The 14872-nt window shown below is 44.2% G+C and overlaps 1 protein-coding gene and 1 long non-coding RNA gene across 2 annotated transcripts in view; one reads left to right on the plus strand and one right to left on the minus strand.

Moving 5' to 3' along the window:
- LOC138971888 (uncharacterized) overlaps positions 1-14872 on the plus strand; it is a 133032-nt gene that overhangs the window by 6845 nt on the left and 111315 nt on the right. The window lies entirely within an intron of this gene.
- On the minus strand, positions 1016-7694 carry LOC138972007 (uncharacterized). Its single transcript, XM_070344849.1, has 3 exons — positions 7287-7694; positions 1468-7103; positions 1016-1284 (listed from the first exon to the last, which is right to left on the minus strand). Exon 2 carries the CDS (start codon positions 5699-5701, stop codon positions 2009-2011), a length of 3693 nt encoding a protein of 1230 aa, XP_070200950.1. The 5' UTR covers positions 5702-7103; positions 7287-7694; the 3' UTR covers positions 1016-1284; positions 1468-2008.

The raw sequence follows: 14872 nt of genomic DNA on the forward strand, positions 1-14872 counted from the left end.
GACCATCACAGAGCCTTCGCTAAAACGCTGTCGTTCCAGAACAGCGCCTTCTGCGAAGCGCTCTCCGCGACGCGTCCACACTCGGATGCGACCATCAGCAGGTTCCAAGCAAAAGCGGGACTCATCTGTAAACAACACCTGAGCCCACTGCTGACGTTGCCACCTCACATGTTGAGTGCACCAGGCTCGGCGAGCTGCTCGGTGATTAGCAGTCAGGGTTGTTTCTCGGAACGGACGCCTTGCACGCAAGCCACAGTTGTGTAAGCGGTTTTGGATCGTCTGACCACTAAGAACAGTGTTGGTGGTAGCTTGTAGGCGTTGCCTAATGTTGTTTGCCGTAGCCATTCTTTGTTGCATGGCCTGCCTCTGAATGAAGCAATCCTCTCTTTGTGTGGTGACTCTGGGCCGACCAGAACGTTGTCGCTCCTGCACTTTTCCAGTTGCGTGGAATCTCTGATTTAGTCTGATGATGACAGAGGGAGCCACTGCAAGCCTCTGGGCCACTTGCCTGGCAGCAACACCGTCTTTTAGCCATCCTGTTGCCCTTCCTCTATCCAAATCGCTCAGTTTTCTTCGTGGGGGCATGTTGCTACTGTGCATAATTGTGTCAGCGTGTCAACCTTTAAACACAAGCTGGTGAGCGATGTTCATAGCCAGGACCCTGTTGTATCACGTGCATCACAACCTTTTGCCCTGGCATGCGTTCCGCAATTATTTTTTTCTTAATGGTTTATTCAGGCATCAACATTTACAACATAGTAGGAACATGTGACAACACAGCAGTTGTGAATTATCTTTGTGACGTCTGCTTCTCGTTCTAGGGCTGATCAGTGTTTAACAGAGACAAGTGCAAAGAAGTAATAAGAAATTTAATAATTCTGTACTTTCAAAAACATGCACATGATCATTCTTGCAGACATCAATCCCTTTCTCTTAGAATCTTCAAATGAAAGTTTTATAGATTATGATTTCGCTGGTGTGATTCCACACACACGTAACAACATTGTCTTTCTTCTTCTTATTGCGTAGACGTTTGATATCGAAGCGCGGAACGTACTTCTTCTTCTCGTTGCAAATGTATTTCGGTTTACACAAATGAAGACGTGATGGTGTGTTAATGTTCACAAAATATAAAGTAGACTACTCATCATGATAAACTCGATCTGGGTGACACTTGGGGACGTTGGTGGTTCCTTCCGTGGTTACCGCTGACGTTGCCCTTCCCACAGTGTTCACACGACATCATTTACATAAGCATTGTACACCCCTGTACACTTGCACCTTCTGCAACACACACGTGCAATATCTGTTATTATCAAGTATGATTTCCATCGATATCATTCAATTTGTTTCTCTAAAACAAACACAGAAACAAGAGTTCACAGACTGACACAAACACATGGAAAATGAACAATACCTGTGTTTTCCTGTGAATCAATAATGTTAAAATGTATTAGCGTGTTTTACCTGCGGTTAGTGGACCTTTGGAGATCGCAAAAATGTGGAAATCCGTCCACGGAAGGTGAAACATATGCTAGTGCAATCTAAGTGGCTTCGTTGATTGCTGCCATCTTGGAGTCAATGAAACGGTCAGAGCATTGCATCCTAGCAACCTCAACTGAATATATGTACAGTTCATATTCACGAATTAATACCAATGCACGCTGTTTCCTTTTGTTCTCTTCGTTTAAATTTCTTTCCATGAAGATAAACAAATTCTTGTCTTGTACGCTGGTTTGGACTAATGGCGCGAGCGTTGACGTCATATGTATATAGTGTCGTCATGACGTAGTCTCGGTCATTTAACCTCGTTTTGTGTACGCAACTAGTGAAGTCTCGATTAATATGAGAGAGGGAGTCGATACACGAATTCTATTCGTCACATAACCCCATGGATCAAGATAATTATCCTATCGCAAGTAGATAATTATTCATCGTACGACGCTCTGCTCATATAATCTGTACCGTGGTTGTCCTTGTCTCTATCTTTCTCCTCTATTGGGAACGCTCAATATCCTTTCGTCAAGTCTAGCTTTGAAAAGTATTTCGCTTTTCCTAAACTTTGAAACAGATTGTCGACATCGGTGATGGGTTCAACGTCGAACACTATCACGTTGTTCAGAGCTCTCAGATCAGAACAGAAACGGTACTTTCCGTCCTTCTTCTTTATCAGGACGATGGGAGAGTTGTATGGAGAGTTTGCAGGTTCGATGACATGCAACTTCAGCATTTCTTCAATTTCCTTTTCGACAGTTTCTACCATGGCGTGAGGTATGGGTCTGGGTTTCACAAAGACTGGTTTCTTCTCTGTCACTTCAATGGAACATTTTTCCAGGTTCGTCGTCTTTGGAACATCTGTTAGGAACTCTTCAAATTCTTCACAGATCATCTTCGCCTCCTTGACCTTTGCCTCGTCCAATTTCTCGTCGAAATGGATGTTCTTCACATTTTCGGTTCTTTGAGTTTCTAGGAGGGGTAACATCTTCTGAGTGTCATACTTGAAAATGTCATCGTCCATCGTGTTGTCCTCTTCCATGACAACAGCCACGACCTCTTCTCCTCCGTCTTCTTCATCACTTTCTTCTTCGTTTGAAGCAGGAACACTCGCTTGGGCAGATGAACTGGGATTGGGAGTGGCGGAACTCAATTCCCGTTCTTGGTACTCCTTGATGAGGTTGATGTGGTAGATCCGTGTTCTTCTGCCAACTTGGATCTTGTAGTCGAATTCATTCAACTTTTCCACAACCTTGTAGGGACCTGACCATGTAAGTTCCAGCTTGTTGTTCTTCACAGGGCGTAGAAGTAGAACCTGTTTTCCGACTTCTAGCGTCCTTGGTTTCGTTTTCTTGTTGAAGAAATGGGCTTGCTTGCTGGCCGCTTTCTTCAGGTTCTCACGTGCCACGTTGCACGTTTCTTCTATTCTGTTCCTGAGGTTGACTACATATTCCGCTGTAGTCTTCTGCTCCCCTGAGATTTCTTCTTCGGTCCATGTTTGGCGCAGCACTTGCATGGGTCCTTTGACAGATCTCCCATACAGCAGCTCAAACGGCGAAAATCCCATGCTTTCTTGTGGGGCTTCTCTGTATGCGAACAGGAGGGCGGGGATAAACGTGTCCCATTCCCTCGGTTGATCGATCGCTAACTTTTTCAGCATGCTCTTCAGTGTGGAGTTGAACCTTTCGACCAAACCATTTGCTTGAGGGTGAAACGGTGCAGTCATATGGTGTTTGATGCTGAGAAAGTCGTTCACTTCTTTCATCAGGTGGCTGGTGAACTGTGTGCCTTGGTCCGTTATCACTTCATCTGGGATTCCCAATCTAGTCCACATCTCCCAGAGAGCTTCAGCTACGGTGTCTGCTTGGATGTTTTTCAGGGCTACGGCTTCGGGGTATCGGGTAGCGTAGTCAACAGATACCAAGATGTATTGTTTCTTGCTCTCCGACATAGGTTTGACCGGGCCGATGATATCCACCGCAACTCTCTTGAAAACTGAACTGATGGGTGGCATCCTTCCCAGAGGGACTTTCTTTGTCTGACTTTTCGGCGCAGTTCTTTGGCATGTGTCACAGGACAAGCAATACCTACGAATGTCTCCTGCACACCCTGGCCACCAGAATTCTGCTCTAATTCTGTCAGATGTTTTTCTTTGACCTAAGTGTCCTGCCATGGGGTGATCGTGACCAAATGAAAGAACTTTGTTCCTGAGTTTCTTCGGAACGATTACTAGTGAACGGTCGTTTCCGTGGCGATCTTTCGTTGTTCTATACAGGATTTCTTTCTTGTATGAATACCGTATCCCATTGATCCCTTCTGGAGAGTTGGCAAATTGCCTGATGGTCTTCAACGAAGGGTCACTTGCCTGTTCTCTCTTCAGATCAGCTGGCGAATACAGTCTTTCTTCTTCCTTGACTCCCTGTTTGTGGCTGCAGCTTGGTTTCTGGGCGTCCTCTGTCGCTTGTGCTCTCGTGGTAACAGCAGCTGCTGTCCCAGGGTACCATGCTGGGTCTCGAACAGGATATGTGGGAGTCAATTTCTTCTCTTTACCTAGTCCATACCATTTACCTATGAGGACAGGGTAAATTGGGTCGTCCATCACCGTTACTTCTGTCTCGGAGTCAAAGTAGGGTGAATCGATGTGCACCACGGCGGTGTGGTACATCTTCTTGGAGTCTTTCTCTGCCAGAGTAGTCTCCTTCATTTTCGCTGAATATGCCTCCTTTGGCACAAACTTTTTGCTGACAATGATACCAGTACATCCAGTGTCTCTCAAAGCGTTGACAATTGTTCCATTCAGCTTCACTGGTACCACTTCGGCACATTTCTTTTCCTTGCAATTTCCGCAAAGTTTTTCTAAGAGGATCGGTGTCTCAAGTGTATCTTTCTTCGATGAAACTGCACCTGCTGTGTCTCTTTTGTTTGGACAAAAACGAGAGACATGCCCTTGCAATTTACAAATGAAACAACATCCAGATGCTCGCAGTTTCTCTCTCTCGGCGTCACTCAACTTTGCCTTTAGAGTTTGATTTGCGGGTTTTGTTGATGGAGCAGCTATTCTTGTTTCTTCTTGGGGAGAACGACGTTTTTCAGGCTTGACGTACGTCGATGAAGTTTTGACGTTCGATCTAGATTGTTGATATGTGTTGGCTATCATCCCAATCTCTTTGGCGCTCTTAGGGTCTCTATCCCTAATGTGAACGGCGAGGTCAGGAGGAAGGGTGTCCAACACCTGCTCACGGACCAACAAATCTTTGAGATCTTTTACATCTTGGTCGCATTCTGCTAATTCCACCCACTTGTCTAGATACCGTTCTAGCTTCGTGATGTGCTCTTTATACGTGTCAGTGGCGCTTTTCTTGGTTTGGCGAAACTTCTTTCTATAATCTTCGCTAGTGAGTTGGAAGCCCTCATACAAAGCGTGTTTGAGAGTGTCGTAGTCATTAGCGTCTTCCTCGTTCAGCTTTGAGAAGATGACTCTCGCCTTACCCTTCAGAAAGTACACTACACGTGAAGCTTTTGCTGCATCACTCAGGTTACAGTCTCGAGCATAATGCTCGAACTGATGGAACCAGCTCTCGATGTCATCACGGTCGTCTAGAAAAGGAATCTTGGGCTTGAAACCATCATCTTCGCGGATACGTCCTGGCGAGTTGTTGTTCCTGTTGCCCTCTTGGTTGGCGTTCTGGATTTTCAACTGATCCAGTTGGAATTGTCGTTCAGCGTCACGTTCTAGCCGTAGTCGTTCAGCGTCACGTTCTTGTCGTTCAGCATCACGTTCTCGTTCTTCGCGATCAAGAGTTTGTTGCTTCTCTTTCTGATCAAGAACAAATGCACGCAACTCGGCTCCTTCTAACCCCAACAACTGTCCTTCGGCCAATAGCTGTCTAGTCAACTCTAGCGGATCTACACTTGTGGACTGAGACATATTTACAGGTGACACGTCCGTGCACGCCTGTGGATCAACCTCTTCTTCGTTACGGTTGCTGTCAACTTGAAGAGAGAGATGAACACTCTCTTCTTCGTCAGCAGGGACTGGTAACGAATCTATCACCTCTTCCCGATCGTTACCGGCAGTAAGGTTTTTTCTTCCCTTCTTATTTGCGGTCACTATGGGGAGAGATTTGTCGGCCGGCTGTTTCCGTGCCAACTGGGCTGCGATGGTGGACTTTCTAAAATTATGAGCTGGGGAACTGTCGTCACTCATAAGTCACCTCGCGTATTATTCCAAAACGTACAAAATGTATGTTGCTCAAACACCGTCGAGCTACTAAATTTCGGATCAAATTACAAAAAGAAACAGTCGGGCGGCGCCTTCGTGCACAAAATGCAAGTCCTAGTTTAGCTCTACTTCTACTGTACTTTGAAATAATTCTTCAACGTATGTTACGTTACGTTTCCACACAACCACCCAAAGAGTTATGTTTCCACGTTCTATCGTGAGTCAGTTTACTTCTATCTACCAACGAGAACTTACACTGTAAACTTTATTTGACTCTTTCTGGCGAAAAGATCAATCTTTCACTCGATCGAACGTTGAATATACAAGATGTATCAAATCAACTGTCAATTCGCATCATTTACTGTGTAGATTAATTTACAGCCACTTCTACAGCAAGTAAATACGACTGATATCCACAAGTCGATTATATAGGGCTTCACAGGGAAATACAGGTATTAAATCCTTACCTCTTAGGTACCTGACTCCCACCAACCTCCCGCGTAATTTAGAACAAACTAAGGGAAATGATGGTTCCGATAGTACGTGCAAGAATACTATCACACTGATGAATTGGAACACCACAAATAAAATTGGGAGCTAACAAATCAAAAGTGGTCTCGCTAAATATTGATTTTTTAACGTGTCGTTTCAGCTGACAACACTTCCAGTTTTTATTTTACCGTGTGATAGGGCACACGTTGAGTTATAGATCTGTGATAAGTAATATAACTAAAGGTAAATAAATAAAATTATATGATGAGACGATGGCGATGAAGTACGAACATATACAATACAAATCGACATGCAAGAAACCTACAGCAATTTTGAAACGAGAAAAATTTGGAACGGCTGGATCGAAAGTAAAACGTTGATTCAATATCCCGTGACTCGAGCCCCCATTGTGACGTCTGCTTCTCGTTCTAGGGCTGATCAGTGTTTAACAGAGACAAGTGCAAAGAAGTAATAAGAAATTTAATAATTCTGTACTTTCAAAAACATGCACATGATCATTCTTGCAGACATCAATCCCTTTCTCTTAGAATCTTCAAATGAAAGTTTTATAGATTATGATTTCGCTGGTGTGATTCCACACACACGTAACAACATTGTCTTTCTTCTTCTTGTTGCGTAGACGTTTGATATCGAAGCGCGGAACGTACTTCTTCTTCTCGTTGCAAATGTATTTCGGTTTACACAAATGAAGACGTGATGGTGTGTTAATGTTCACAAAATATAAAGTAGACTACTCATCATGATAAACTCGATCTGGGTGACACTTGGGGACGTTGGTGGTTCCTTCCGTGGTTACCGCTGACGTTGCCCTTCCCACAGTGTTCACACGACATCATTTACATAAGCATTGTACACCCCTGTACACTTGCACCTTCTGCAACACACACGTGCAATATCTGTTATTATCAAGTATGATTTCCATCGATATCATTCAATTTGTTTCTCTAAAACAAACACAGAAACAAGAGTTCACAGACTGACACAAACACATGGAAAATGAACAATACCTGTGTTTTCCTGTGAATCAATAATGTTAAAATGTATTAGCGTGTTTTACCTGCGGTTAGTGGACCTTTGGAGATCGCAAAAATGTGGAAATCCGTCCACGGAAGGTGAAACATATGCTAGTGCAATCTAAGTGGCTTCGTTGATTGCTGCCATCTTGGAGTCAATGAAACGGTCAGAGCATTGCATCCTAGCAACCTCAACTGAATATATGTACAGTTCATATTCACGAATTAATACCAATGCACGCTGTTTCCTTTTGTTCTCTTCGTTTAAATTTCTTTCCATGAAGATAAACAAATTCTTGTCTTGTACGCTGGTTTGGACTAATGGCGCGAGCGTTGACGTCATATGTATATAGTGTCGTCATGACGTAGTCTCGGTCATTTAACCTCGTTTTGTGTACGCAACTAGTGAAGTCTCGATTAATATGAGAGAGGGAGTCGATACACGAATTCTATTCGTCACAATCTTCATGTGACAAATCATAAGTGAATCCTCTGTAAATGAAACAGGAGAACAACAACAACAAAAACACAACGGAAAAACATGATATTTGACTGGAAAATACGGATATAAACTATTATGCTTTCCATTATTCGACTAAGGTATTGTATGGTAGCCACTTCTTTAAAAAACATGTATACTTCATTTCCATTTGGTGTACATATTTGTCAACTTTGTGTAAGTAAGACAGTTCTTTGAGAAACATTTGCAATGATGGTTTTAGTTTATTTATTCTACATTTATATATGTAAAACTTTGCTTGTAATAAAATATAATCAAAACCCTCATCAGTCTTACTTTTTGGGTCATAGCCAAATAATACTAATGTGGGGCTGAGTGCAAGTCTGCTGCAGTTTTGACATTTCTCCTTCGTGTGTTTTTCAAACTCAGTCCAAAATGACTGAGTTTGCTCACATAACCATAGATAATGCAAAATTGTATCTCTTTCTACATTGCAAAAACTACACCGGTTGCTAGCAATCACCCCCATGTCTTTCAGCATTGAATTGGTTACTAATATTCTGTTGTTGATTTTTATTTGAAACCATTTTAATTTTACTTCTTTTATTTTCTTTGTAACTAAACAAACCTTTGTCCATTCTACCTCTGTCTCCAACAGTCTTTCCCAATTTTGTAATGCCTTTGGAGAATCTACTTTGCTAATCAGCATGTCGTATATGCCTTTTGAACCCTTCTGCAAACTTTCCAAAAAAACAAGTGCTTTTGGTTGCTGAATATAATTGCAATATCTCGGCTGACGCCTCGATTTGATATGATTTCAGCTTTCTCGACATTCAGACTGATAAATGTTGATATCACAGTCAAATCTAACGATAACTAATAAACACAACAAGTTGCTGTTGCTATAGTTATGAGCAAGCTGTTGACGAGCTGAAGACAGGTGATAAGGATCTGCGACACGTCACAGTGTTGTGCGATGACGATTTGCTACCTGTCACTGAAAATACACCACCGATAATTAACTTACGTTCAACTTTTAAAAGCGCGATGTTCTCAAATTCGCGTTTTTCGTAGCAAGCGTTGCGGTTACATGGATATTTTCTTAACTATTTACCGTTTGAGCACAAAATTGAATAAGTTATTTTGAGACTTACGTCGACCTTTGCAGAAAGGGATCTTTAGGCAACCACAATACTGATACAAATATTTTTTTTAACTGAGTGTAAACATATTATCATCATTAAGGCGACAATGTAAAACACCTATATCTTAATCTTGACTGATTTTCACAGTCAATTCATGACTGTTGGGTAAAGGACTTTGTAAATGTAATTACAAAATCTAGTTAATACTAGTTAGAAAAACAACGGATATAGCACTGGAAGCCATACAACCCCTTTTTACAATGGTCGCCCTATGGGCGGATTTATACTTGTTTTACTACCGAGACCAGACACGTGTTTCGACACTAATGTGTCTCATCAGTGGTCTGATGGTAGAATTGGCGAGAGTTGTCAACCAATGACAATCTGAAGAAGTTGTCAATCTGTCATATATATACAGACCGAGGATATCATTTTCTTTGTTTAAGTTACGTCGTCCGCTAGAGAAAGAGCGTCAAAAAGACCACCCCGCACAGTTACCGCAGGACGATGGTGTCGCGGGGCAAAACGCCAGTTTTATCTGAAGTTAACTATGTACACATAAATATTGCGACAACTTTTGTCCAATCCCGTGTCATTTCGTTAAAACTTTCTATGTAATGTAAGGCACTTTCCTTGGCTATCTAGCACATTTTTCGGAATAACGATGTCCTGTAAAGGGGTCACGTGACTGCCGCTTAAATAAGAATACCCCTTAAATGGACCTGACGGAAACGTCACGTGCCAATTAAATACTCCACAAAAATCTAGAATATGGACAACTTTTACATACGAGAAGAAACTCAGATCAAATATCTATCCAGAACAGGTTGTCTTGTTTCGCTCTCTCGAGTATTTATTGTATTATGCCACACGTGTCGATCGCATGATAAGATTAGAAATGTGTTATCTCAAATTAAAAACAACAATATCATTTCCCGTCTGAAAAAAAAATAATGTTGATTCACACACACACACACACACACACACACACACACACACACACACACACACACACACACACACACACACACTCACACACACAGTGGTGGACAGCTGCATATTGGTCGTCTTGAGTGTGTGTGTGTGTGTGTGTGTGTGTGTGTGTGTGTGTGTGTGTGTGTGTGTGTGTGTGTGTGTGTGTGTGTGTGTGTGTGTGCGTGTGTGTGCGTAAATAACCAAATAACTAACTAATTAACGCCTGTCTCACAACGGGTACAATAGGCTATGGAAAATCCGAAACCCCAGTTGGGTGCGGATGACGAAGACACATTTGTCACTTTCAAACACCCGGATGTCAGGGCTGTTTATCGGAGACACAGATTGATACGTTTACACATTTACTGACACGTGCGGTTAGAGGCAAGACAGGCATGTGTTGCTGTGGCCCACGTATTTCATGTCAACAATCAGTTCGTTGGATTTTTTTTCTCACAAAAATATAACAATAATATGAATGTTCCGGTTGAAGGACAGGCCCACACCAAACGGATGATGGATCTTAGGGCCTGGTGCGGGTGACTGGGAAACCATTTTAGTATGAGTTATTTCTAATATGCTGACTGTGAGCAGGTGATGACAGATATGTCGAGAAAAAAGATATCAAGCATGAGCCGTTAAAGCGAATGTTGGTTTATTTTTTTGAGACATGTCTATTATTATTTGCAAACAGTCAGCGTATTAGAAACAACGGTTTTATTACTGGCTAATTTTGACCAAATATTTATCGAAGCGATTCTGCGAATACGATGTAGCCAATCACTCAATCACTTGACCTCATGAATATGAACAAATCAAGAGTGTCCACTCTCACCCCAGTTGAACATGCCTTTCATTTCTATTCCTTTGATTTTTCGTGTGCAAAAAAGGAACAAATTCAGATTCAACATTAGACAATAAGGACATGATGTTAAACTTTATTTGGCGTCAACTGAGTACGCAATTTCATTTGATTCTTGTGAACTTTGACAATGCAATTTTCAAACGCCCTGCGCACAGCATGGCATTGTGAGAAGGTGGGCGGTGCATTGCCTCATCTGTATCCCCACCCCCCACCCCCACCCCCCACCGACAACAATGAATTTTCGGTATTTTAACATGGTAAGGTGTATTGCTATTAAAGATCAAAAGTATCATTCCTTAGAATACGTAACGCTGATATTCTTGATTCAAAATTCAAAATTGTAGTCTCAGTTATATGACATATAGCAAGTCTGAAATGGTAATAATACAGATTCTCAGTTGACGTTGGCTGATGAGTCGTGATTAGTCAAATAGCCATGTGGTGCACTGAAATGGTAATAATATAATACAGTTTTTCAGTTGACGTTGGCCGATCATTGGTCAAGTAGCCATATGGTGCACTGAAATGGTGATAATACAGTTTCTCAGTTGACGGTGGATGATAAGGAAACTATGTTAGTACAGTTTGTCAATTGACTTTGGCTGATTAGGAAGCCATCGTGCTTCTTAAGTGTGTCTCTAGACGAGCAGTAAATAGGAAACCACAAGCTGATTAGGGTACTACCGTAGAACAGTTTGTCACTGGAAGCTGGGTGATTTGGAAATTACTGTAGTTCAGTAGACTTTTAGCATGACAAATCATCGTTTGATAGAGCATGCTGAGGTCGGAAACGGCATGCCTCTAGTGACAATAACTATACATTAGGAAACTAGCTGTAAATAAACTTATACTTCTTCTTCTTCTTCTTCTTCTTCTTCTTCTTCTTCTTCTTCTTCTTCTTCTTCTTCTTCTTCTTCTTCTTCTTCTTCTTCTTCTTCTTCTTCTTCTTCTTCTTCTTCTTCTCCTCCTTCTTCTTCTGCGTTCGATTTCATGGCCGTTGTATCTTCATGTCGGTGGCTGCCATGAAGTCCGCGGTCTTCTGTAGATCGGCAGCAGGTCCCCAAAGCTTGGTGCCCAGGCTGGTGTCTTCTGGCCAGTAGTGCTGGTGTGATGTCTCCAGGTGTGGGCATGTCTGTAGAGCTTGGTGCCCAGGCTGGTGTCTTCTGGCCAGTAGTGCTGGTGTGATGTCTCCAGGTGTCTGTAGAGCTTGGTGCCCAGGCTGGTGTCTTCTGGCCAGTAGTGCTGGCGTGCTGTCTCTAGGTGTGGGCATGTTCGTAAAACGTGCTCCAGGCTAGAGGTTTGCTCCCCTGAGCCGCACTCACATTGGGCTGTGTCGCTGAGTCCCAGTCTCTTCAGGTGTTTATTTCAGCCCACAGTGACCAGTGCGCAGACGAAGATAAACGACTTAAGGTGTTCTAAGTGTATTCAAGTTGCAATTCTTGCTAATGTTTACACTCATAGAGTTACTTGCCTTGATTGCGACGACGTATACGCACGGTCCAGTGTGCATTCGCCAGGGGGTGCCCAATTTGCACTGCTAGAACTAAGATACTTCTTGATTTCAGTAAATAGTTCCTTTACATATCAACTAGTTTGTTTTTAAATGATTTTTTAGAGATCGCCAGATGGTATTGTGTGAATAACATAATTCGGTCAAGTGTGCGAACGGCACCGTGCTCATAGTAGCTCTCGGTCCATTCCTTCTTTCCAGTATGGAAACAGACGACTTGTTTCCGGCGAAAGAATCGGCGTTTTCAACTCGTCATACCTTCATATTTATTCGGACTAGAACAACGAAATGTGACTTTGTTGTAAAATAAATTCCGAGCCTTGCGATTCCGGTAGTCATTTTGTTACCGCGAAGCGGCCTTTGGCAGGTACGACAGCCTCAGTCAAAGGAAATGCCCAGCAGAGCCTCGCGTCGGCTTCGCGGGCAAACTGAGTCGACAACGCCCCCTACTTCAGAGCCCCCCTCCGTCGATCAGCCTGACACACCCACCCACCCGTCCGATCATCTCCTTCCTTCAGTCCTTGAGTCTCCAAGCTGCACCAGTCCGTGGCGACGAAGACAAAGCAATCTTCCCTGGACCCTCCCCCGGCTTACTGTCTGTGTACGTGTCTGTGCGACCCTCTGAGGTCACCGTTGCTGACAGCGAAAGCGTGGTTGGCCCCATTGGTGCCTTCCGCTTCTTCTTTGACTACTGCCCAGACCCTGCCCGAAGCATCCCCCACGACAGAGGGCCCCACTCTTACTTCCCCTTACCTGCCAGACCTTACTGCAGAACTATCAGATGATGGTCAGTCTCCGATAGAAACTGCAAAATATCAAGTAAAGGCGGACCTAAAACAACACATGAAGGTGAAATTTGAGAAGGTTTACGAAATCATGGACGCACTCCAACGAGAGAACAACAGACTTTCCAAGGAAATGCATGACCTAAAATCTCAGTTAGGCGACTGCAAGAAACAACTGCAGGCACAGAGTGAGTCTCACTAAAAACCAAAGACGTCTTCCGTTCACACAGAAACAGACAGCCTGCCTGATGCCAGCACAGATGATTCTCCTGTTACCACAGAATGTGTTGATATCTGCACTGTGAAAGTTCCAAACATGTTTTCTGTGCTTTCTGATCGAGATACTCCTTCCACCTGCACAGGCAATACAGATGTTGTCGTGCACAACGCAAACCAGGAAAGGCCAATGACAGGTGACAAACCAGAAGCAACAGCAGCAGTCAAAAGACACGCAGTCAGCAGGCCCATGACAGGTGACAAACCAGAAGCAACAGCAGCAGTCAGAAGACACGCAGTCAGCAGGCCCATGACAGGTGACAAACCAGAAGCAACAGCAGCAGTCAGAAGACACGCAGTCAGCAGGCCCATGCACACCGTGAAAACACCGCGACAGCGACTAGCGGAGTGCAGAGTGGCCCCAGAAACCACGCACGTGCTGATTGGAGACTCTGTTCTTTGCCCTGTCAGACCAGAGCTTACATTTCCAGGAAAACGTGTAGAAAACATCAGTGTTTCTTGCCTAGCCTTGGACGATATAGCACATTGGCTTTAGCATATTCCCCAATGTCCTAATGTGCTACTTGCTGTTGTGCATATCGGCATTAACACATGCCGAGAAAATACCATCACCGAAACAAACTGGAGTGCCATTATAAAACTAGTGAAAAAAGTCTTTCCAAATGCACGCCCTCACTTCTCCTCCATCGTCCCACCATGTGGAGAACATCCACTGAAGAAGACCGTCGCATCGTCAAACGACGCCCTGGTCAGGGCCTGCAGCAAGGAGAAGGTGTTGCTGGTCGACCACACCCCGACCTTTCTCACCAGCAATGGAGCTCCACGAAAGGCCCTGTACAAGGACGACATTCACCCCAGTCGTCAGGGCACCGGCAGACTGGCGTGCAACATAAAGTACGCTGGCCAGCTGCGTGATGTCATCCATAGCGGTACCCGCAAACCATTGTTGGAGACCCCCGCACATAACCCGGTTCAGGCCCCCGCACAACATCCATATTGCGGTGCTGAGGTTACAGAACACGGAGCGCAGGGGCAGCCACCGAGGAACGGTCCCGGTCCTGTCCGGTTCTCTCCACCAGCGAGACAGCCACATGCCACTAGTCAACCGAGACAACAGACACCGTCCCGTTAGTGGACCAGCCTCTTCATTCAAAAGCCCCTCGGGCTTTCCCCTCTCGCCGCCGCCTTACTGGTGGCATACAGCGAGGCGACTTCACCCCCAGCCCTGGCATGGGCCACACCCCTTCTCCCCTAATGGGAGCGCTGTGTTCCCCTTGGGGTATGGCTGTCCACCACCTGCCTTCCCACAACACTACCCCTACCAGGGCGGCGTGATGGCCGCTACACTTGTTTAGGTGATCATTCATCAGTCTGTGTGACTTCGAAAGAGAGTATGTTCCGAATGAAAACAATGAATTGTGTGTGTGTGTGTGTGTGTGTGTGTGTGTGTGTGTGTGTGTGCGTGTGTGCGAGAGCGTAACTATGCGTGTGCGAATACCACTCTGTATGATGTGTGTTTATGTGTGCGTGCATACGTGCGTGCGTGCGCGCGCGCGTGTGTGTCTGTGTGTGTGTCTGTGTGTGTGTCTGTGTGTGTGTGTGTGTGTGTGTGTGTGTGTGTGTGTGTGTGTGTGTGTGTGTTTGTGTGTGTGT

The sequence above is a fragment of the Littorina saxatilis genome, linkage group LG7 (genome assembly GCF_037325665.1).
Source record: "Littorina saxatilis isolate snail1 linkage group LG7, US_GU_Lsax_2.0, whole genome shotgun sequence".
Lineage (NCBI taxonomy): Eukaryota > Metazoa > Mollusca > Gastropoda > Littorinimorpha > Littorinidae > Littorina > Littorina saxatilis.